The sequence below is a fragment of the Erinaceus europaeus genome, chromosome 9 (assembly GCF_950295315.1).
Source record: "Erinaceus europaeus chromosome 9, mEriEur2.1, whole genome shotgun sequence".
Lineage (NCBI taxonomy): Eukaryota > Metazoa > Chordata > Mammalia > Eulipotyphla > Erinaceidae > Erinaceus > Erinaceus europaeus.
The window spans coordinates 126,237,110-126,260,201 of record NC_080170.1 but is presented as its reverse complement, the minus strand read 5'-3'; the positions used below and the strand labels follow the sequence as shown (position 1 = coordinate 126,260,201).

The following is a 23,092-nucleotide window of genomic DNA, read 5'->3' as shown; positions in this document are numbered from 1 at the left end:
TGCCGCCCCCTCCATCTCTGTCTCCCTATCTCTGCCGCCCCCTCCATCTCTGTCTCCCTATCTCTGCCGCCCTCTCCATCTCTGTCTCCCTATCTCTGCCGCCCCCTCCATCTCTGTCTCCCTATCTCTGAGCCCCCTCCATCTCTGTCTCCCTATCTCTGCCGCCCCCTCCATCTCTGTCTCCCTATCTCTGAGCCCCCTCCATCTCTGTCTCCCTATCTCTGCCGCCCCCTCCATCTCTGTCTCCCTATCTCTGCCGCCCTCTCCATCTCTGTCTCCCTATCTCTGCCGCCCCCTCCATCTCTGTCTCCCTATCTCTGCCGCCCCCTCCATCTCTGTCTCCCTATCTCTGCCGCCCTCTCCATCTCTGTCTCCCTATCTCTGAGCCCCCTCCATCTCTGTCTCCCTATCTCTGCCGCCCCCTCCATCTCTGTCTCCCTATCTCTGCCGCCCCCTCCATCTCTGTCTCCCTATCTCTGAGCCCCCTCCATCTCTGTCTCCCTATCTCTGCCGCCCTCTCCATCTCTGTCTCCCTATCTCTGAGCCCCCTCCATCTCTGTCTCCCTATCTCTGCCGCCCCCTCCATCTCTGTCTCCCTATCTCTGCCGCCCCCTCCATCTCTGTCTCCCTATCTCTGAGCCCCCTCCATCTCTGTCTCCCTATCTCTGCCGCCCCCTCCATCTCTGTCTCCCTATCTCTGAGCCCCCTCCATCTCTGTCTCCCTATCTCTGAGCCCCCTCCATCTCTGTCTCCCTATCTCTGCCGCCCTCTCCATCTCTGTCTCCCTATCTCTGCCGCCCCCTCCATCTCTGTCTCCCTATCTCTGAGCCCCCTCCATCTCTGTCTCCCTATCTCTGCCGCCCTCTCCATCTCTGTCTCCCTATCTCTGCCGCCCCCTCCATCTCCGTCTCCCTATCTCTGCCGCCCCCTCCATCTCTGTCTCCCTATCTCTGCCGCCCCCTCCATCTCTGTCTCCCTATCTCTGCCGCCCCCTCCATCTCTGTCTCCCTATCTCTGAGCCCCCTCCATCTCTGTCTCCCTATCTCTGCCGCCCCCTCCATCTCTGTCTCCCTATCTCTGAGCCCCCTCCATCTCTGTCTCCCTATCTCTGCCGCCCCCTCCATCTCTGTCTCCCTATCTCTGCCGCCCTCTCCATCTCTGTCTCCCTATCTCTGCCGCCCCCTCCATCTCTGTCTCCCTATCTCTGCCGCCCCCTCCATCTCTGTCTCCCTATCTCTGCCGCCCTCTCCATCTCTGTCTCCCTATCTCTGCCGCCCCCTCCATCTCTGTCTCCCTATCTCTGAGCCCCCTCCATCTCTGTCTCCCTATCTCTGCCGCCCTCTCCATCTCTGTCTCCCTATCTCTGCCGCCCCCTCCATCTCTGTCTCCCTATCTCTGAGCCCCCTCCATCTCTGTCTCCCTATCTCTGCCGCCCCCTCCATCTCTGTCTCCCTATCTCTGAGCCCCCTCCATCTCTGTCTCCCTATCTCTGCCGCCCCCTCCATCTCTGTCTCCCTATCTCTGAGCCCCCTCCATCTCTGTCTCCCTATCTCTGCCGCCCCCTCCATCTCTGTCTCCCTATCTCTGCCGCCCTCTCCATCTCTGTCTCCCTATCTCTGAGCCCCCTCCATCTCTGTCTCCCTATCTCTGCCGCCCTCTCCATCTCTGTCTCCCTATCTCTGAGCCCCCTCCATCTCTGTCTCCCTATCTCTGCCGCCCCCTCCATCTCTGTCTCCCTATCTCTGCCGCCCCCTCCATCTCTGTCTCCCTATCTCTGCCGCCCTCTCCATCTCTGTCTCCCTATCTCTGAGCCCCCTCCATCTCTGTCTCCCTATCTCTGCCGCCCCCTCCATCTCTGTCTCCCTATCTCTGCCGCCCTCTCCATCTCTGTCTCCCTATCTCTGAGCCCCCTCCATCTCTGTCTCCCTATCTCTGAGCCCCCTCCATCTCTGTCTCCCTATCTCTGCCGCCCTCTCCATCTCTGTCTCCCTATCTCTGAGCCCCCTCCATCTCTGTCTCCCTATCTCTGCCGCCCCCTCCATCTCTGTCTCCCTATCTCTGCCGCCCCCTCCATCTCTGTCTCCCTATCTCTGAGCCCCCTCCATCTCTGTCTCCCTATCTCTGCCGCCCCCTCCATCTCTGTCTCCCTATCTCTGAGCCCCCTCCATCTCTGTCTCCCTATCTCTGCCGCCCCCTCCATCTCTGTCTCCCTATCTCTGCCGCCCTCTCCATCTCTGTCTCCCTATCTCTGCCGCCCCCTCCATCTCTGTCTCCCTATCTCTGCCGCCCCCTCCATCTCTGTCTCCCTATCTCTGAGCCCCCTCCATCTCTGTCTCCCTATCTCTGAGCCCCCTCCATCTCTGTCTCCCTATCTCTGCCGCCCTCTCCATCTCTGTCTCCCTATCTCTGCCGCCCCCTCCATCTCTGTCTCCCTATCTCTGAGCCCCCTCCATCTCTGTCTCCCTATCTCTGCCGCCCCCTCCATCTCTGTCTCCCTATCTCTGAGCCCCCTCCATCTCTGTCTCCCTATCTCTGCCACCCCCTCCATCTCTGTCTCCCTATCTCTGCCGCCCTCTCCATCTCTGTCTCCCTATCTCTGCCGCCCCCTCCATCTCTGTCTCCCTATCTCTGCCGCCCCCTCCATCTCTGTCTCCCTATCTCTGCCGCCCTCTCCATCTCTGTCTCCCTATCTCTGAGCCCCCTCCATCTCTGTCTCCCTATCTCTGCCGCCCCCTCCATCTCTGTCTCCCTATCTCTGCCGCCCCCTCCATCTCTGTCTCCCTATCTCTGAGCCCCCTCCATCTCTGTCTCCCTATCTCTGCCGCCCTCTCCATCTCTGTCTCCCTATCTCTGAGCCCCCTCCATCTCTGTCTCCCTATCTCTGCCGCCCCCTCCATCTCTGTCTCCCTATCTCTGCCGCCCCCTCCATCTCTGTCTCCCTATCTCTGAGCCCCCTCCATCTCTGTCTCCCTATCTCTGCCGCCCCCTCCATCTCTGTCTCCCTATCTCTGAGCCCCCTCCATCTCTGTCTCCCTATCTCTGAGCCCCCTCCATCTCTGTCTCCCTATCTCTGCCGCCCTCTCCATCTCTGTCTCCCTATCTCTGAGCCCCCTCCATCTCTGTCTCCCTATCTCTGCCGCCCTCTCCATCTCTGTCTCCCTATCTCTGCCGCCCCCTCCATCTCTGTCTCCCTATCTCTGCCGCCCTCTCCATCTCTGTCTCCCTATCTCTGCCGCCCCCTCCATCTCTGTCTCCCTATCTCTGCCGCCCCCTCCATCTCTGTCTCCCTATCTCTGCCGCCCCCTCCATCTCTGTCTCCCTATCTCTGCCGCCCCCTCCATCTCTGTCTCCCTATCTCTGAGCCCCCTCCATCTCTGTCTCCCTATCTCTGCCGCCCCCTCCATCTCTGTCTCCCTATCTCTGAGCCCCCTCCATCTCTGTCTCCCTATCTCAGAGCCCCCTCCATCTCTGTCTCCCTATCTCTGAGCCCCCTCCATCTCTGTCTCCCTATCTCTGCCGCCCCCTCCATCTCTGTCTCCCTATCTCTGAGCCCCCTCCATCTCTGTCTCCCTATCTCTGAGCCCCCTCCATCTCTGTCTCCCTATCTCTGAGCCCCCTCCATCTCTGTCTCCCTATCTCTGAGCCCCCTCCATCTCTGTCTCCCTATCTCTGCCGCCCCCTCCATCTCTGTCTCCCTATCTCTGAGCCCCCTCCATCTCTGTCTCCCTATCTCTGCCGCCCTCTCCATCTCTGTCTCCCTATCTCTGCCGCCCCCTCCATCTCTGTCTCCCTATCTCTGAGCCCCCTCCATCTCTGTCTCCCTATCTCAGAGCCCCCTCCATCTCTGTCTCCCTATCTCTGAGCCCCCTCCATCTCTGTCTCCCTATCTCTGCCGCCCCTCCATCTCTGTCTCCCTATCTCTGAGCCCCCTCCATCTCTGTCTCCCTATCTCTGCCGCCCTCTCCATCTCTGTCTCCCTATCTCTGAGCCCCCTCCATCTGTCTCCCTATCTCTGAGCCCCCTCCATCTCTGTCTCCCTATCTCTGCCGCCCTCTCCATCTCTGTCTCCCTATCTCTGAGCCCCCTCCATCTCTGTCTCCCTATCTCTGCCGCCCCCTCCATCTCTGTCTCCCTATCTCTGCCGCCCCCTCCATCTCTGTCTCCCTATCTCTGAGCCCCCTCCATCTCTGTCTCCCTATCTCTGCCGCCCCCTCCATCTCTGTCTCCCTATCTCTGAGCCCCCTCCATCTCTGTCTCCCTATCTCTGAGCCCCCTCCATCTCTGTCTCCCTATCTCTGCCGCCCTCTCCATCTCTGTCTCCCTATCTCTGCCGCCCCCTCCATCTCTGTCTCCCTATCTCTGAGCCCCCTCCATCTCTGTCTCCCTATCTCTGCCGCCCTCTCCATCTCTGTCTCCCTATCTCTGCCGCCCCCTCCATCTCTGTCTCCCTATCTCTGAGCCCCCTCCATCTCTGTCTCCCTATCTCTGCCGCCCCTCCATCTCTGTCTCCCTATCTCTGCCGCCCCTCCATCTCTGTCTCCCTATCTCTGCCGCCCCCTCCATCTCTGTCTCCCTATCTCTGCCGCCCCCTCCATCTCTGTCTCCCTATCTCTGCCGCCCTCTCCATCTCTGTCTCCCTATCTCTGCCGCCCTCTCCATCTCTGTCTCCCTATCTCTGCCGCCCCTCCATCTCTGTCTCCCTATCTCTGCCGCCCCCTCCATCTCTGTCTCCCTATCTCTGCCGCCCCCTCCATCTCTGTCTCCTTATCCCCCCCTCCCCGTCTCCCTCTCCATCTCCGTCTTTCTCCAATAATAAATAATAACAGCCAAAGGTTCTGATGGTCACGTTACAGTCCGTGTCTGTCCCCAGTGTGTCATGTCGACTGCTCTGTGATCACCCTCTCCCCCTCTCCTGCAGTGTAGACTGCTCTGTGATCACCCTCTCCCCCTCTCCTGCAGTGTAGACTGCTCTCTGTGATCACCCTCTCTCCCTCTCCTGCAGTGTAGACTGCTCTGTGATCACCCTCTCTCCCTCTCCTGCAGTGTAGACTGCTCTCTGTGATCACCCTCTCCCCCTCTCCTGCAGTGTAGACTGCTCTGTGATCACCCTCTCTCCCTCTCCTGCAGTGTAGACTGCTCTGTGATCACCCTCTCTCCCTCTCCTGCAGTGTAGACTGCTCTCTGTGATCACCCTCTCCCCCTCTCCTGCAGTGTAGACTGCTCTGTGTTCACCCTCTCCTCTCCCCACAGAGTGCGCCTGGTGGAACGTGGTTCTCCACACAGCCTGCCGCTGACGGAGTCTGGGAAGGTAGGGCAGCTGACCAGCCAGCCCTCCATCTGTGCTCAGTGCTTGTGTCCATCTGCCTGTCCACTGTCTGCCAAAGGTGTTGGCAGCTTCGGTCCTGGTGACCATGAATGGACTGTGTTGGGGCCTGGATGAGGGGAGACCTGCTTCCTCCTGGGCCCCAGAGCAGGGGGTGGGGTTCCGGGCGGGTACTGGGGGGGGGTTCTGGGTGGGGCGGGGGTGTGGGGGGTCTTGGCCAGGCCAGGGTGGATCAGGGGAGGCTCAGGGTGGAGGCCAGCAGGTGCGGTCAGCCTGCAGTGCAGTTTCCTGGCCCCTTGCAGGTGAGCACCCACATCGGTGCCCATATCAAGTGGGTATGGCCTGGGAGCCTGGTGTCAGGAGGTGGCCTGAGGGTAGGGCGGGAAGTCACTGAAGGCTGCCCTTCCCTCCACGAGGACTGTAGGCGCCATGTGGACCCCCCGCAGAGGCCCCTGGGATCTTTGGCCAATAGGGCGGGAAGCCCAGGCAGGGACGTGGTGCCGCCCTACTGCTGGATGAGACCCAAGAGGGACCACAGCACTGGGGACATCATGGGTAGTGCTAAGTATTGTTTCTGACCGGACCCATTACAGACAGAGACGAACTGAAGCTGACACAAGAAATAGAGGAAGTGGAAGTATTTATTCACACAAACACACAGAATAGCCACTATTGCAGACTTACACATGTACAGACACAGAACAGACACAGAACACTGGGACCTCAGGAAACTATGGGTCCCCCCCCAAGCTGGAGTGGCAGCAGTGGCCCCGTTGTTTGGGAGAGAGACCCAGATGCTGGGAGCTCATCTCCTTTGAAAGTGGAGATGAGTGGACTTCAAGGGGGTCACATGAGTACATTCCTCAAATGAACATTCCGAGACTCAGGCAGCGCCAAGAAGCAAGCGGGCAGGCCAGTGGCAGCCATCATGGCACAAGGTTACAAGACAGAGGGTTTCGGTGACATTCTTAGTCAGTCAGAAATTCTCTGCTGTCCTTGGGTAGGGAAAGGGGGAAATTCCTTCACGATCTGGTCCTCTAAAGGTTTGATCTTAATCGCTAAAATCACCTAGCTCTCTATGGGGGGCTCCTAGTCAAATCAAGTGGGGGACTTACTCCATCACAGGTAGGACCAAGGACGTACAAGGCCCTTCCAGACCCTCTCCTGTGGCCTTCACCATGTCCTCTCCCCTGTTCTCACATCTCTCTCCTCCCTTGTCCCCACATCTGTCATCTCCCTTGTCCACACCCCTGTCCCATTCCTTGTCCCTACCCTTGTCCTCTCCCCTGTCCCCTCCCTGTCCCCTTATCCATCCCCTCCCCAGTCCTCACCCCTGTCCCCTCCCCATCCCCACACCTGTCCTCAACCCTGTCCCCACTCCTGTCCCATCATCTGTCCCCACCCCTGTCCCCTCATCTGTCCTCACCCCTGTCCCCACCCCTGTCCACTTCCCTGTTCCCACCCGTCTTCACCCATGCCCCACTCCTGTCTCTTCATCTGTCCCCTCCCCTGTCCTCTTCCCTGTTCTTACCTGTCCCCTCCCCTGTCCCCACCCCTGTCCTCTCCCATGCTTACCCCTCTCCCCTTCCAGTCCCATCCCATGTCCCCACCCCATCCCCTCCCCTGTCCCCTCCGCTGTCCTCACCCCTGTCCTCTCCCCATCCTCACCCCTGTCCTCTCCCCTGTCCTCACCCTTGTCCCCTCCCCTGGCCCCTCCCCTCTCCCCACCTTGTCCTCTCTCCTGTCGTCACCTCTGTCTCCTCCTGTGCCCTCTCCCTGAGTTCTCATGTCCAGTCACAAAGTGACAGCACAGATCGGCTTTGGTGACTTGTCTCCAGGACACTGTCTTCAGGAGCAGAGTAATCTGACAATGTTGTTGAATCTCAGAATGTTTTGACCAGTTTGTCTGTTTCTGCTAAGCTCATGCAGAAGGCCGCGTTGGCACTATCTGGCCCCTCGTGTGTGTAAGCATGCCATCCATGTCTCATCAGCAGCTTGTGACATCCCTTTCAGATTCTCCCCGGAGTGAAGGTCATCATTGCGCACACAGAAACCAAGGGGCCACTTGGAGACTCACACCTGGGCGAGGTGAGGCCCAGGGCTGGCTGCAGCCTCCTTTCTGTTGTGCCTGGTCCCTGAGCCAGCCTGCACACTCTGCCCCTCCTTGCTTGGGAGACTTGGGGTGGGGTTCCACAGGCTGAGCAGCCCTTTCCCAGAACACAGGAGGCCAGCTACTGTCCCAGGGGCTAGTCTGTGCATCACCCCCAGGAGGAGACCCTGTCCCTGGGGTCCCTCTCCTTCCCTGAGAGGGTGTCCCTGGGGTCCCTCCCCTTCCCTGAGAGAGTGACCCTCCCCTTCCCTGAGAGAGTGTCCCTCCCCTTCCCTGAGAGAGTGTCCCTCCCCTTCCCTGAGAGAGTGTCCCTCCACTTCCCTGAGAGAGTGTCCCTCCCCTTCCCTGAGAGAGTGTGCCTCCGCTTCCCTGAGAGAGTATCCCTGGCGTTCCTCCCCTTCCCTGAGAGAGTGTCCCTGGCGTCCCTCCCCTTCCCTGTGAGAGTGTCCCTGGGGTCCCTCCCCTTCCCTGAGAGGGTGTCCCTGGGGTCCCTAACCTTCCCTGAGAGAGTGTCCCTGGCGTCCCTCCCCTTCCCTGAGAGAGTGTCCCCGGCGTCCCTCCCCTTCCCTGAGAGAGTGTCCCTGGCATCCCTCCCCTTCCCTGAGAGAGTGTCCCTGGGGTCCCTCCCCTTCCCTGAGACGGTGTCCCTCCCCTTCCCTGAGAGAGTGTCCCTGGGGTCCCTCCCCTTCCCTGACAGAGTGTCCCTGGGGTCCCTCCCCTTCCCTGAGAGAGTGTCCCTGGGGTCCCTCCCCTTCCCTGAGAGAGTGTCCCTGGCGTCCCTCCCCTTCCCTGAGAGAGTGTCCCTGGCGTCCCTCCCCTTCCCTGAGAGAGTGTCCCTGGCGTCCCTCCCCTTCCCTGAGAGAGTGTCCCTGGGGTCCCTCCCCTTCCCTGAGACGGTGTCCCTCCCCTTCCCTGAGAGAGTGTCCCTGGGGTCCCTCCCCTTCCCTGACAGAGTGTCCCTGGGGTCCCTCCCCTTCCCTGAGAGAGTGTCCCTGGGGTCCCTCCCCTTCCCTGAGAGAGTGTCCCTGGCGTCCCTCCCCTTCCCTGAGAGAGTGTCCCTGGCGTCCCTCCTCTTCCCTGAGAGAGTGTCCCTGGGGTCCCTCCCCTTTCCTGACAGAGTGTCCCTGGTGTCCCTCCCCTTCCCTGAGTGTCCCTGGGGTCCCCCCCCTTCCCTGACAGAGTGTCCCTGGGGTCCCTCTCATTCTCTGAGAAGGCAGCTCCTCTGCCAGGCAGGCAGCAGGGTGGCAGCAGAGTCTGTGCCCTGTCATGTGGCTGCTAGGTGTGATCGGACCCTTCCTTGGCTGGGCCAGGCGGCAGCAGAGCACATGGAGGCTGAGTCCAGGCAGCGGCTCCGTGCCCAGCCAAGGCTGTGCTGGACAGTGTACTTTCTGTTCCTGCCTGTGCCTGTCATCCCATGGTGCTCTGCCAGCTCACAGGTGTCAGGGCCAGAGGGTCTGCTCCTGGGGGGAAGGCCCCTGAGAAGAGCCTGCCATCCTCCCATCCTCTACCAGCCACTCCTCAGCCCACCATGAGCTCCAGCAGAGCCGGGTCCACTGCGTGGGAGTGAGGGCACAGACGGACCCTTGTGCCCACCCTTGAAGCATGCTGCCAGTCTCCTGGGCACCCGCAGGGGTGTGACAAGAGGGCACAGGGCTTCTGAACTCCTACATTCTGCCCTGTGCCAGCTGTGTGCTGCTGGGATGGACAGGGCACACACAGGTCCCCATCAGTCTCTGGAGAGCTCTTGCTGCAGCTGTCCCCTGGCAGACCTGCTCAGCAGTGAGGTGACTGCTGTCCTCTGATCCCCAGATCTGGGTGAGCAGTCCTCATAACGCCACCGGATACTACACAGTCTACGGGGAGGAGGCACTGCATGCTGATCACTTCAGTGCCCGGCTAAGCTTTGGAGACACACAGACCATCTGGGCGAGGACTGGCTACCTTGGCTTCCTCCGCCGGACAGAGCTCACCGATGCCAGTGGAGGTGAGGGCCAGTGGCTGATGCTAGTGGAGGTGAGGGCCAGTGGAACCTCAGCATTGCTGGATGTGTTCTCAGCTGCTTCTGGAAGGCCTGCTGTGCATGTGGTCCTACCCACCCCCCGTTGGGGGTTGGCACAGCAGCCAGAACTCCTCAGGCCCCCCGAACCCCAAGGGCTGCTGTCTCCTGACTGAGTGACCTAGAATATGGCTGCTGGGCAGGTCCTGCTACACACTGCCTGGCAGGCGGGCAGGCGCCCTTGGGTCCGCCCTGAGTGTGTGTCCTCACAGAGCGCCATGACGCCCTCTACGTGGTGGGGGCTTTGGATGAGACGCTGGAGCTCCGTGGCATGCGCTACCACCCCGTCGACATTGAGACGTCCGTCACCCGCGCCCACAGAAGCATCGCTGAGTGGTGAGCCCCCCCCCCCCCCGCCACGCGCTATGCACAGGCCCCAGGGCCCCACGGTGGGCACCAACTGTGGCTCCTCTCCTCCCAGCTCGAACCTCAGACTGCATAGTCTTGGCCAGCTTCCAGGCCCCTGCGGCTGGCCTCCGAGCTCCTGCTCCCTTCCCTCATGGTGATGGCCCCGTGAGCCACCCTCCCTCTGATACCACGTGTGTCCCCTCCCCTGTGACGGTCCGTCCCTTCCTGCAGCGCCGTGTTCACGTGGACCAACCTTCTGGTGGTGGTGGTGGAGCTGGACGGGCTGGAGCAGGAGGCCCTGGACCTCGTGGTGCTGGTGACCAACGTGGTGCTGGAGGAGCACCACCTGGTGGTGGGTGTGGTGGTGGTCGTGGACCCGGGCGTCATCCCCATCAACTCTCGTGGTGAGAAGCAGCGCATGCACCTGCGCGACGGCTTCCTGGCAGACCAGCTGGACCCCATCTACGTGGCCTACAACATGTGACAGGTGGTGCTCTGGCGTGGAGGGGGTGCGGCCGGCCAGGTGGGGACACACTGCCACCCCTGTGTCAGCTCCAGGTGTGGGCATGAGCGAGAGCCTCAGAAACCCTGGGCTCAGCTCTGCCTCAGCAGACCCACCTCTTTCCAGAAAGTTCTCAAAAACAGACATAGTATTTGAAGAGATGGGCGTCCGAGCCTGGAGCAGGCAAGGGGCCTGTGGGGTGGCTGGCCTTCTCTGCTGTATTACGAGTTTGCACTTGAAAATCAGAATTCTGATGTAGAGAATTTAGCTGTTGATCCTGCTTCATATGGCGTTATATTGGGAAGAGCGCTGAGGCCTCACTTCTGGGAGGAGCAGAGCCCATGGGGTGGGGGCTGCGGCCCCTCCCTATACCCAGACCCCAGGTGGGGCATTGGGGTCACAGTGGCAACCTCTCTGCCCCAGGTCTGCAGGCTCACACTCTGCCAAAAAAGCACGCGAACCCCTTTCCTGGGTTTGCAGTTTCATACTGTGTAGAAAAAGTGTCTTGTTTTGTTTTTCATTTCGTGTTTTTTTTTTGTTTTTTTTTTTACCAGAGCCCTGCTCAGCTCTGGCTTGTGGAGGTACTGGGGTTTGAACTGGGAGCCGTCAGTGCCTCAGGCTTGAGAATCTGTTTGCAGAGCCACTGTGCTGTCTCCCCCACCTGACGAACCGCCTGTTGTTGTGGCATCTCAGTGGAAACTGCTCAGTTACCTCTGCTCCAAGTCAGCAGACTGGGAGCTCTGGTGACAGGCTTGAATCTGCCATCCTTGATGCTGGTGCTGTGCCCTGTGTGGGACACAGAGCCCCCTGGGCCTACCTCCAGGGTCATCAAGGACGTCAGCCTTGCCCTTTGAGCCTTGACATTTTGAGTTGTGGCCCTGGAGAATTCAACCAAACCATATTCAGTTATTTTATTCAGACTTGACTGACCTGGTCAGTCTGACCTCACAGTGAATCTAAATGAGAATATAAAACCCTTTAGACCCTTACGAGCAGTCGAGGTGGTCAAGTTTGAATCTAACGCATAGCTGAGTTTCATATAGTTGACAAAGAGTACGCCACAGAGTTGTTGGATTTGGGAGAACAGTGGGTGGAAAAGCCGGTGATTTGTGTATGTGTCCTAGAAACAGCCAGGCTCCTCTAGTTGTCCGGATCAGTGCCTGACAGAGTTCAGTTCTCCACCACCTTCAGCTCTCCCACATGAGGCTGCCACCTGGGCTCTTACTTTACACCGAGCAGCCCTCACACTGGCTCTGCTGGTGGTGGCCATTGCCTTCTGCAGTGGGTCACAGCGTCTGGGATTCTGATAGTTCTTGGAGTTATGTACATAGTTCCTGTAACATATTGCTTGACATAAAGCGACCGTGGACTAACAGACACAGGGCAAGGGATTGGCCAGCTCTCATGTAACATGCTTTTATAGTGAATGCTGGAACATTTTTGTGCGGAGATCCAGTAACACTAGATTTCTGAGAAGGTCATTAAAATGTTTTAAAGTTACTCTCTTGGAACTGTATATCATACTCAGTTTTTTTTTTGTATCATCATGTTAATAAAAGTTATTCTTTGTAACTCTGCATTTTGAAATGTATGGAAAAATTTTAATTACCCCAAGTAGGATGTTTTTATTTGCATTGTTTCTAAATATAAAAGTATTTGTGCTTATATTATAAAGCTCAGAGAACACGTTGGAGTGTAAAAGAAAGAGAAAAATCTAGCTTGAGCTCTTGAGTGGTAGCATTTGATGCAAGTCTCGTCAGGGCCTTTGTTCTTCATAAAATGCTTCCAGAGCTGGCACTTAAGGTATGCCAGCCTGCACCAGTGCCATTCTGCATGGTCAGAGGCCTCCTGCAGCTCGGTGACAGGTGCAGGGACTCATCCGCAGGCTTGCGTGTCAGGTGGCTCAGCCCGTCTGAGTGGACCTTGACTTGGGTTGGGTGTCTCCTGCCAGCTGGAGGGCTGCCTGGTGACAGTGACAGCATGCTTGTCAGCGTGAAGGGGTTTCCTTGTGTGTGTGGTCATCTCCTTTATGGGTGCATCCTGTGCACAGGGTGTGTCCTGTATCTGCTGAGGTACTTGCACACCTGATGGGTCAATTGTATCTTGGTCCTGTTGGTTTGGGGTGTCCTGTGTAGAGTACACTTGTGCTTTATTTCAGGTCATGAATGCAGCCTTGGCCATGTGGCCGCACGGCCTCGGGAACACACGGCAGTGTGGACTTGGTCCTTCCTGGGGCATCTTGAAGAAAGGCTGCTAGCAGCTAGGCCCTGGTGAAGCATGGGCACTGAGGGAGGGGCTGCAGGTGAGTGTGGGGTCTTGACGAGGTGAGGACACAGCAGTCTACCTGCTTTGTGTGACTGAGATTCTGAAAACATGACAACGTGCAAAGTCTAAACTAACGGGGCTAGAGGAGGGGGCCCCAGGCCTGTTGGCTTCAGCCCAATCCCCACTCCTGCTTCCTGCAGTGGTGCAGTCCCTCTGCCAGACCAGATAGGGGAGGGGCTGCCGGCATGGGGCTGAGCCCCTGGGGAGAGGCAGCAGTGCCTGCTGGGTCTCCAGGGCCCCTTATCATCCACAGGTCAACAGACAAGATCTTCAGCCTAGCCCAATGTGTCTGTCTGTGGACACACTGCTGCCATCAGGGTCACCAGGCCCCAAATCTGGCCCAGCCTGAATCTGCATCCACCCCAGACCAGAGCCAGGTGGTTTCAATGGACAGGGGCATCATGTGGGTGTAGTGAGGAGGTGGCACCTGAGGACAGGGGCATCAGATGGGTGCAGTGGGAGGTGGCATCTGAGGACAGGGGCATCAGGTGGGTGTAGTGGGGAGGTGGCATCTGAGGACAGGGGCATCAGGCGGGTGCAGTGAGGAGGTGGCACCTGAGGACAGGGGCATCAGGTGGGTGCAGTGAGGAGGTGGCACCTGAGGACAGGGGCATCAGGCGGGTGCAGTGGGGAGGTGGCACCTGAGGACAGGGGCATCAGGCGGGTGCAGTGGGGAGGTGGCACCTGAGGACAGGGGCATCAGGTGGATGTAGTGAGGAGGTGGCACCTGAGGACAGGGGCATCAGGCAGGTGCAGTGGGGAGGTGGCACCTGAGGACAGGGGCATCAGGCGGGTGCAGTGAGGAGGTGGCACCTGAGGACAGGGGCATCAGGCGGGTGCAGTGAGGAGGTGGCACCTGAGGACAGGGGCATCAGGCGGGTGCAGTGGGGAGGTGGCATCTGAAGACAGGCAACAGGCGGGTGCAGTGAGGAGGTGGCACCTGAGGACGGGCATCAGGCGGGTGCAGTGGGGAGGTGACACCTGAGGACGGGCATCAGGCGGGTGCAGTGGGGAGGTGGCACCTGAGGACAGGGGCATCAGATGGGTGCAGTGGGGAGGTGGCACCTGAGGAGAGGGGCATCAGGTGGATGTAGTGAGGAGGTGGCACATGAGGACAGGGGCATCAGGCGGGTGCAGTGGGGAGGTGGCACCTGAGGACAGGGGCATCAGGCGGGTGCAGTGAGGAGGTGGCACCTGAGGACAGGGGCATCAGGCGGGTGCAGTGAGGAGGTGGCACCTGAGGACAGGGGCATCAGGTGGGTGCAGTGGGGAGGTGGCACCTGAGGAGAGGGGCATCAGGTGGATGTAGTGAGGAGGTGGCACCTGAGGACAGGGGCATCAGGCGGGTGCAGTGGGGAGGTGGCACCTGAGGACAGGGGCATCAGGCGGGTGCAGTGAGGAGGTGGCACCTGAGGACAGGGGCATCAGGCGGGTGCAGTGGGGAGGTGGCATCTGAAGACAGGCAACAGGCGGGTGCAGTGAGGAGGTGGCACCTGAGGACGGGCATCAGGCGGGTGCAGTGGGGAGGTGGCACCTGAGGACGGGCATCAGGCGGGTGCAGTGGGGAGGTGGCACCTGAGGACAGGGGCATCAGATGGGTGCAGTGGGGAGGTGGCACCTGAGGAGAGGGGCATCAGGTGGATGTAGTGAGGAGGTGGCACATGAGGACAGGGGCATCAGGCGGGTGCAGTGGGGAGGTGGCACCTGAGGACGGGCATCAGGCGGGTGCAGTGAGGAGGTGGCACCTGAGGACAAGGGCATCAGGTGGGTGTAGTGAGGAGGTGGCATCTGAGCTCGGGGGCACCAGGTGAGTGTAGTGAGGAGGCGGCATCAGAGGACAGGGGCATCAGGCGGGTACAGTGAGGAGGTGGCACCTGAGGACAGGGGCATCAGGTGGGTGCAGTGGGGAGGTGGCACCTGAGGACAGGGGCATCAGGTGGGTGTAGTGAGGAGGTGGCACCTGAGGACGGGCATCAGGCGGGTGCAGTGGGGAGGTGGCACCTGAGGACAGGGGCATCAGGTGGGTGTAGTGAGGAGGTGGCATCTGAGGACAGGGGCATCAGGTGGGTGCAGTGAGGAGGTGGCATCTGAGGATGGGCATCAGGTGGGTGTAGTGAGGAGGTGGCACCTGAGGACAGGGGCATCAGGTGGGTGCAGTGGAGGGTGGCATCTGAGGACGGGCATCAGGAGGGTGAGGTGAGGTGGCACCTGAGGACAGGGGCATCAGGTGGGTGCAGTGGGGGGTGGCATCTGAGGACAGGGGCATCAGGCGGGTACAGTGGGGAGGTGGCTCCTGTAGACGGGCATCAAGCACCAAATCCCCTCCTGTCCTTGAGACCAGATTCGTGTGTGCTCCTGGTGATGATGTGGGTATGTTATTTTTGTGCTGTTTGTGTAATGGAACCTTCAGGGATAGGGACAGGGGTCTCCTATCCCTCACAGACAGGAGCCCCCAGGGTCCCATGACACAGACAGGAGCCACCAGGGTCCCATTCCACAGACAGGAGCCCCCCCCCTGGGTCCCATTCCACAGACAGGAGCTGCCCCAGGGTCCCATTCCCCAGACAGGAGCTCCCCCAGGGTCCCATTCCACAGACAGGAGTCCCCCAGGGTCCCATTCCACAAACAGGAGCTCCCCAGGGACCCATTCCACAGACAGGAGTCACCCAGGGTCCCATTCCACAGACAGAAGCTCCCCCAGGGTCCCATTCCACAGACAGGAGCTACCCCAGTGACCCATTCCACAGACAGGAGCTCCCCAGGATCCCATTCCACAGACAGGAGCTCCCCAGGATCCCATTCCACAGACAGGAGCTCCCCCAGGGTCCCATTCCAAAGACAGGAGCCCCCAGGCTCCCAGGGTCTCCTGTCTGTGGAATGGGATCTTGGGGGGGGGGGCTCCTGTCTACAATGGCATCATGGGGGTCTCCTGCCTGCAATGGGATGGGCCATCCAGCTGAGACCATCTCCCAGAGGTGGGCTTGCTCAACCCTGTCCGTACCTGCCCATCCCGGGCACCCCAGCACCTCTGTCCCACCTTGGGACAAGCACCTCTGCCCTGCCACACCACAGGCTTGGCCCGCACTCCTCCCTCACAGCTCTGTTTTTCCCTCAGTAGCCACCAAGGATACGCCTACAGCAAGCGCTTTATTGCTGCAAACACCAGCCATCACTTGGCCTGAGCTTTGGGCACAGGAGTCCGTCTCCCTGGAGTAGCTTCAGCAGGTGTCACTTGGCATTTGGACTCTGCAAAAGTGGTCTTTTCAGGACACCCCCAGCCCACACCCCCGCCAGATCAGATGTCTGTGGGCCTGCTGGTCTGCAGCTGGCAGAGGAGGGGGGCACACAAGGACTTGCCCATCTGCTGGGCACATAGCTGGGTCCTGAGCCCCCACCCCCATCCTGATCCTGAGAGGCCCCCCACACCCTCCTGGTCCTGAGCCCCCCCCACACCATCCTGGTCCTGAGACCCCCCCCACACCATCCTGGTCCTGAGCCCCCACCCCCATCCTGGTCCTGAGCCCCCACCCCCATCCTGGTCCTGAGCCCCCACCCCCATCCTGGTCCTGAGCCCACCACCCCCATCCTGGTCCTGAGCCCCCACCCCCATCCTGGTCCTGAGCCCACCACCCCCATCCTGGTCCTGAGCCCCCCACCCCCATCCTGGTCCTGAGCCCCCCACACACACTCTCCTGGTCCTGAGCCCCCCACCCCCATCCTGGCCCTGAGCCCCCCACCCCCATCCTGGCCCTGAGCCCACCACCCCCATCCTGGTCCTGAGCCCCCACCCCCATCCTGGTCCTGAGCCCCCACCCCCATCCTGGTCCTGAGCCCCCACCCCCATCCTGGTCCTGAGCCCCCACCCCCATCCTGGTCCTGAGCCCCCACCCCCATCCTGGTCCTGAGCCCCCACCCCCATCCTGGTCCTGAGCCCCCACCCCCATCCTGGTCCTGAGCCCCCACCCCCATCCTGGTCCTGAGCCCCCACCCCCATCCTGGTCCTGAGCCCCCATCCTGGTCCTGAGCCCCCACCCCCATCCTGGTCCTGAGCCCACCACCCCCATCCTGGTCCTGAGCCCCCACCCCCATCCTGGTCCTGAGCCCCCCACACACACTCTCCTGGTCCTGAGCCCCCCACCCCCATCCTGGTCCTGAGCCCCACACACACACTCTCCTGGTCCTGAGCCCCCCACCCCCATCCTGGCCCTGAGCCCCCACCCCCATCCTGGCCCTGAGCCCCCCCTCACCGGCACACACGTCCTCAAATCCTCATAACTCAGAGCCCGCGTTTCCTTCTGGAACACAGTGTCGTCTTGCTGAGCAAGCACAGATCATGGGGGTGGTGGGTACATGTGGCCTCGCTTTGGGAGGGGACAGCAGTGTTGTTGTCCTGGGTGTCGTCCCCGTCCCCGTCCCCCCCCCCTCCCCCCAGCTAAGCACAGACCTGAGTCAAAGCTTGGCACAGCCTGTGCCTCCAGTGAGGTGGGGACAGTGGTGAGTGCAGGCCACATCCCCACGACAGCCAGCACTGGTGAGAGCTGAGGGCATCAGAGCGCCCTGGGAAGGGTGTCTGATAGTTCACAAAGCAGATCTAGCTTCCTATTGGCTACAGTGCAGGTGCACCGGGCAGCCTCCTGGGGCCCACCCTGCACAGGCCCCAGGCCCAGAGGCTTCACTCAAAGAACTCATGGCAGGCGGTGGTGACCATAGCAACAAAGGCTACAAATTCCTGGAAGTCACACTCCCCATCTCCGTCCTGGTCCAAAATGTCCATGACCTTGTCCACAGCCTCCTGTTCCTTGATCTCCTGGGAGAGAGGAGAGGTCTCAGGCCTTCATGGGAAACCCAGGGCATCAGAATGAGTCAGCTTTAATACCCATGCCCAGTCACCCAGGAAGATGGGGGGGGGCGGGCAGGAGGGTGAGCCTTCACTCACTCCCCCAGTTAGGTGCACTGTAGCCAGGGCTGAGTGAGTCCTGGGTGGGGAGGGTCCTGTGCAGGGTGAGTGAGTCCTGGGTAGGGAGGGTCCTGTGCAGGGTGAGTCCTGGGTGGGGTGGGCCCTGTGCTGGCTGAGTGAGTCCTGGGTGGGGAGGGTCCTGTGCAGGGTGAGTCCTGGGTGGGGTGGGCCCTGTGCTGGCTGAGTGAGTCCTGGGTGGGGAGCGTCCTGTGCAGGGTGAGTCCTGGGTGGGGGGGGTTCTGTGCAGGGTGAGTGAGTCCTGGGTAGGGAGGGTCCTGTGCAGGGTGAGTCCTGGGTGGGGAGGGTCCTGTGCAGGGTGAGTGAGTCCTGGGTGGGGTGGGCCCTGTGCTGGCTGAGTGAGTCCTGGGTGGGGAGGGTCCTGTGCAGGGTGAGTCCTGGGTGGGGAGGGTCCTGTGCAGGGTGAGTGAGTCCTGGGTGGGGAGGGCCCTGTGCTGGCTGAGTGAGTCCTGGGTGGGGAGGGTCCTGTGCAGGGTGAGTCCTGGGTGGGGAGGGTCCTGTACAGGGTGAGTGAGTCCTGGGTGGGGAGGGTCCTGTGCAGGGTGAGTCCTGGGTGGGGAGGGTCCTGTGCAGGTTGAGTGAGTCCTGGGTGGGGAGGGCCCTGTGCAGGGTGAGTCCTGGGTGGGGGGGGGTTCTGTGCAGGGTGAGTGAGTCCTGGGTAGGGAGGGTCCTGTGCAGGGTGAGTCCTGGGTGGGGAGGGCCCTGTGCAGGGTGAGTGAGTCCTGGGTGGGGTGGGCCCTGTGCTGGCTGAGTGAGTCCTGGGTGGGGAGGGCCCTGTGCAGGGTGAGTCCTGGGTGGGGAGGGCCCTGTGCAGGGTGAGTGAGTCCTGGGTGGGGAGGGCCCTGTGCGGGCTGAGTGAGTCCTGGGTGGGGAGGGTCCTGTGCGGGGTGAATCCTGGTTGGGGAGGGCCCTGTGCAGGGTGAGTGAGTCCTGGGTGGGGAGGGTCCTGTGCAGGGTGAGTCCTGGGTGGGGAGGGTCCTGTGCAGGGTGAGTCCTGGGTGGGGAGGGCACTGTGCAGGGTGAGTCCTGGGTGGGGAGGGCCCTGTGCGGGGTGAGTGAGTCCTGGGTGGGGAGGGCCCTGTGCGGGGTGAGTGAGTCCTGGGTGGGGAGGGTCCTGTACAGGGTGAGTCCTGGGTGGGGAGGGTCCTGTGCAGGGTGAGTCCTGGGTGGGGAGGGTCCTGTGCAGGGTGAGTGAGTCCTGGGTGGGGAGGGCCCTGTGCAGGGTGAGTGAGTCCTAAGTGGGGAGGGCCCTGTGCAGGGTGAGTCCTGGGTGGGGAGGGTCCTGTGCAGGGTGAGTGAGTCCTGGGTGGGGTGGGCCCTGTGCTGGCTGAGTGAGTCCTGGGTGGGGAGGGTCCTGTGCAGGGTGAGTCCTGGGTGGGGAGGGTCCTGTGCAGGGTGAGTGAGTCCTGGGTGGGGAGGGCCCTGTGCTGGCTGAGTGAGTCCTGGGTGGGGAGGGTCCTGTGCAGGGTGAGTCCTGGGTGGGGAGGGTCCTGTGCAGGTTGAGTGAGTCCTGGGTGGGGAGGGCCCTGTGCAGGGTGAGTCCTGGGTGGGGGGGGGTTCTGTGCAGGGTGAGTGAGTCCTGGGTAGGGAGGGTCCTGTGCAGGGTGAGTCCTGGGTGGGGAGGGCCCTGTGCAGGGTGAGTGAGTCCTGGGTGGGGTGGGCCCTGTGCTGGCTGAGTGAGTCCTGGGTGGGGAGGGCCCTGTGCAGGGTGAGTCCTGGGTGGGGAGGGCCCTGTGCAGGGTGAGTGAGTCCTGGGTGGGGAGGGCCCTGTGCGGGCTGAGTGAGTCCTGGGTGGGGAGGGTCCTGTGCGGGGTGAATCCTGGTTGGGGAGGGCCCTGTGCAGGGTGAGTGAGTCCTGGGTGGGGAGGGTCCTGTGCAGGGTGAGTCCTGGGTGGGGAGGGTCCTGTGCAGGGTGAGTCCTGGGTGGGGAGGGCACTGTGCAGGGTGAGTCCTGGGTGGGGAGGGCCCTGTGCGGGGTGAGTGAGTCCTGGGTGGGGAGGGCCCTGTGCGGGGTGAGTGAGTCCTGGGTGGGGAGGGTCCTGTACAGGGTGAGTCCTGGGTGGGGAGGGTCCTGTGCAGGGTGAGTCCTGGGTGGGGAGGGCCCTGTGCAGGGTGAGTGAGTCCTAAGTGGGGAGGGCCCTGTGCAGGGTGAGTCCTGGGTGGGGAGGGTCCTGTGCAGGGTGAGTGAGTCCTGGGTGGGGTGGGCCCTGTGCTGGCTGAGTGAGTCCTGGGTGGGGAGGGTCCTGTGCAGGGTGAGTCCTGGGTGGGGAGGGTCCTGTGCAGGGTGAGTGAGTCCTGGGTGGGGAGGGCCCTGTGCTGGCTGAGTGAGTCCTGGGTGGGGAGGGTCCTGTGCAGGGTGAGTCCTGGGTGGGGAGGGTCCTGTGCAGGGTGAGTGAGTCCTGGGTGGGGAGGGTCCTGTGCAGGGTGAGTCCTGGGTGGGGAGGGTCCTGTGCAGGTTGAGTGAGTCCTGGGTGGGGAGGGCCCTGTGCAGGGTGAGTCCTGGGTGGGGGGGGGTTCTGTGCAGGGTGAGTGAGTCCTGGGTAGGGAGGGTCCTGTGCAGGGTGAGTCCTGGGTGGGGAGGGCCCTGTGCAGGGTGAGTGAGTCCTGGGTGGGGAGGGCCCTGTGCTGGCTGAGTGAGTCCTGGGTGGGGAGGGTCCTGTGCAGGGTGAGTCCTGGGTGGGGAGGGTCCTGTGCAGGGTGAGTGAGTCCTGGGTAGGGAGGGTCCTGTGCAGGGTGAGTCCTGGGTGGGGAGGGTCCTGTGCAGGTTGAGTGAGTCCTGGGTGGGGAGGGCCCTGTGCAGGGTGAGTCCTGGGTGGGGGGGGGTTCTGTGCAGGGTGAGTGAGTCCTGGGTAGGGAGGGTCCTGTGCAGGGTGAGTCCTGGGTGGGGAGGGCCCTGTGCAGGGTGAGTGAGTCCTGGGTGGGGTGGGCCCTGTGCTGGCTGAGTGAGTCCTGGGTGGGGAGGGCCCTGTGCAGGGTGAGTCCTGGGTGGGGAGGGCCCTGTGCGGGGTGAATCCTGGTTGGGGAGGGCCCTGTGCAGGGTGAGTGAGTCCTGGGTGGGGAGGGTCCTGTGCAGGGTGAGTCCTGGGTGGGGAGGGTCCTGTGCAGGGTGAGTCCTGGGTGGGGAGGGCACTGTGCAGGGTGAGTCCTGGGTGGGGAGGGCCCTGTGCGGGGTGAGTGAGTCCTGGGTGGGGAGGGCCCTGTGCGGGGTGAGTGAGTCCTGGGTGGGGAGGGTCCTGTACAGGGTGAGTCCTGGGTGGGGAGGGTCCTGTGCAGGGTGAGTCCTGGGTGGGGAGGGTCCTGTGCAGGGTGAGTGAGTCCTGGGTGGGGAGGGCCCTGTGCAGGGTGAGTGAGTCCTAAGTGGGGAGGGCCCTGTGCAGGGTGAGTCCTGGGTGGGGAGGGTCCTGTGCAGGGTGAGTGAGTCCTGGGTGGGGAGGGTCCTGTGCAGGGTGAGTCCTGTGTGGGGAGGGTCCTGTGCAGGATGAGTGAGTCCTGGGTGGGGAGGGTCCTGTGCAGGGTGAGTCCTGGGTGGGGAGGATCCTGTGCAGGGTGAGTCCTGGGTAGGGAGGGTCCTGTGCAGGGTGAGTCCTGGGTGGGGAGGGTCCTGTGCAGGGTGAGTCCTGGGTAGGGAGGGTCCTGTGCAGGGTGAGTCCTGGGTGGGGAGGGTCCTGTGCAGGATTAGTGAGTCCTGGGTGGGGAGGGCCCTGTGCAGGGTGAGTGAGTCCTGGGTGGGGAGGGTCCTGTGCGGGGTGAGTGAGTCCTGGTTGGGGAGGGTCCTGTGCAGGGTGAGTCCTGGGTGGGGAGGTTCCTGTGCGGGGTGAGTGAGTCCTGGGTGGGGAGGTTCCTGTGCGGGGTGAGTGAGTCCTGGTTGGGGAGGGTCCTGTGTGGGATGAGTCCTAGGTGGGGAGGCTTAGTGGATGCTCACCTCCAGGAAGTGGGAGAGCTCTGTATTGATAAGCTCCTTGAGCTCAGATTTCTTGAGCTTGTGCTTGTCACCCTCCCTGCTGGAATACTGATGGAAGACATCAATCAGGGCCACCACAGCCTTCTCCATCTCAGACATCCTGGGCTGAAAGGGAGAAACACCTGCTGGAGCTGGAGAGGAACACACCCCCTCTGAGACCCTGTCTCGGCACTGGCAGAACTGGGGTCTGTTGAGGAAGGAGGGGCTGTGTCTGGGATGCAGCCAGGAACCAGGGTCGGTTGTTTTCCCATCTACCAGCAGGCAGGTGGAGAAGGAGGAGACCCACTGTGGGGGAAAGGCAGCTCCTCCCAAGGACCCCAGGCTTTTGGGCAGGCACCTACTTGCATCATCTCTGCTGAGTCGCAGACACAGGGACGTGTGTAATGGCTTGCTCTGGGGACTGCGCACGGTAGGAATTTTTTGGCAAAAGCAGTGTTTTGATCTATAGAAATGAGTCCTCAGGGCCGCAGAGGGTCAGTTCGCAGGGGCTCTGCTCAGCTGCTCAGACTGAGCTGGGGGCTCAGCTCACAGAATATATTGACGCCAGTAGAGACCCGGCAGCTCTGTGCCGCAGACTTCAGGAGAATCAGCGCCATTATAGAGCTATGTCTAGTCACACATGCATCCTGTATGGGTGAATCCTGTCTCGAAGTAGAAGGAGATAGCATACCAGCTCACCTGCAGTATGTGAACACAGGCCGTAGCCCTGCCCCGGAGCTTCAGTCTCTCTTAGCCTGTCTAAAAAGGAAGAAAAAAGACTTGATTTTTGACCTCCCAAATACAATCAAAGATTTTCCTCTCTGCTGAGTCACTCTGTAGTAACCTGCATTGCTCTTAAGTACCCAGAAACAAGCTATGTACCAAGATTCTGATGGATTGAAATCTTTACTATCTCTTACTTTCTTATCCTTTGCTCTTAAGTCATCAATCATAAATTTAAAAAATAGAGACACAAAGCAAAACCACTAAGAGACCCAAGAGACATTTGCTTCTGTCACCACTGTGCTTCTCTGAGGGCTGGGTTGCCCAGTGGGGTTGTGGGGGGCTGGCACTCCAGGCCCTGGCTCCCTAGAGGGAGTGTCAGGCAGCCATGGAGGCTTCTGGGGAGGTCTGCAGAGCCCAGCCCCAGGCAGCGCCCCTCTGAAAGCTGGCAGACAGACCCCCAGCCTCCAGTGGCTTGTTGCTGAAATCCCAAAATGGTAACAGAGCCCCTCAGTGCAGAGGCCCCCCACCCCCACCCCCCAGGCTCCCAGGCCTTGCCTCCAAAGGAATGCGGGCTCTCCCAGGCCTCACAGCAGTGTCCGGTGTGGGTCCTGGTCCCCAGTGTCAGGCGAGGTGGACAGGCTGCCTCTTATACCAGAGCCAGGCGTGGCCTCCCCTCAGCACAGCAGGAGGAGCAGAGGGCAGCCAGGCCCAGGCCCAGGGCCAGTGCCAGGGCTGGGCAGGAAGTGGGGAGTCAGCATTTTTGTGCTGGCCTCATTCATATGCAGAT

General features: G+C 61.2%; 2 protein-coding genes across 14 annotated transcripts in view; one reads left to right on the top strand and one right to left on the bottom strand.

Annotated features, from left to right (window-relative positions):
• Window positions 1-13,065, top strand: part of DIP2A (disco interacting protein 2 homolog A) — a 129,416-nt gene extending 116,351 nt beyond the window's left edge. For 5 of the 10 annotated variants that reach the window (XM_060198837.1, XM_060198832.1, XM_060198838.1 and 2 more), the window contains 5 exons: window positions 5,251-5,308; window positions 7,337-7,411; window positions 9,243-9,417; window positions 9,702-9,825; window positions 10,069-11,916. In XM_060198837.1, coding sequence (XP_060054820.1) covers window positions 5,251-5,308; window positions 7,337-7,411; window positions 9,243-9,417; window positions 9,702-9,825; window positions 10,069-10,321 — 685 coding nt within the window. In that variant the 3' untranslated portion in view covers window positions 10,322-11,916. Of the gene's footprint in view, window positions 1-5,250; window positions 5,309-7,336; window positions 7,412-9,242; window positions 9,418-9,701; window positions 9,826-10,068; window positions 11,917-12,497; window positions 12,642-12,917 lie in introns of those variants that run through there. The other 5 variants (XM_060198836.1, XM_060198834.1, XR_009551720.1 and 2 more) reach the window with 4 other exon arrangements.
• Window positions 13,066-17,241: 4,176 nt separating this feature from the next.
• Window positions 17,242-23,092, bottom strand: S100B (S100 calcium binding protein B). Of its 4 annotated transcripts, none has more exons than XM_060198828.1 (4): window positions 22,861-23,092; window positions 22,279-22,338; window positions 21,562-21,705; window positions 17,242-17,468 (listed from the first exon to the last, which is right to left on the bottom strand). In XM_060198828.1, the coding sequence occupies exons 3-4, from the start codon at window positions 21,697-21,699 to the stop codon at window positions 17,337-17,339; spliced, it is 270 nt and encodes an 89-aa protein (XP_060054811.1). In that variant the 5' UTR covers window positions 21,700-21,705; window positions 22,279-22,338; window positions 22,861-23,092; the 3' UTR covers window positions 17,242-17,336. The 4 variants fall into 4 exon arrangements, with proteins under 4 accessions (XP_060054811.1, XP_060054809.1, XP_060054808.1 ...); XM_060198826.1 differs by having other exon boundaries at window positions 17,242-17,471; window positions 22,279-22,334; window positions 22,861-23,053; XM_060198825.1 differs by having other exon boundaries at window positions 17,242-17,471; window positions 22,861-23,049.

What these genes read in the sequence shown, in the direction of transcription:
- S100B (XM_060198826.1), bottom strand. Translation starts at nt 21,699, where the DNA reads ATGTCTGAGATGGAGAAGGCTGTGGTGGCCCTGATTGATGTCTTCCAT. An exon ending in AGCTCTCCCACTTCCTGGAG is followed by an intron (nt 17,472 to 21,561) that starts GTGAGCATCCAC and finishes CCTCTCTCCCAG; the next exon opens with GAGATCAAGGAACAGGAGGC.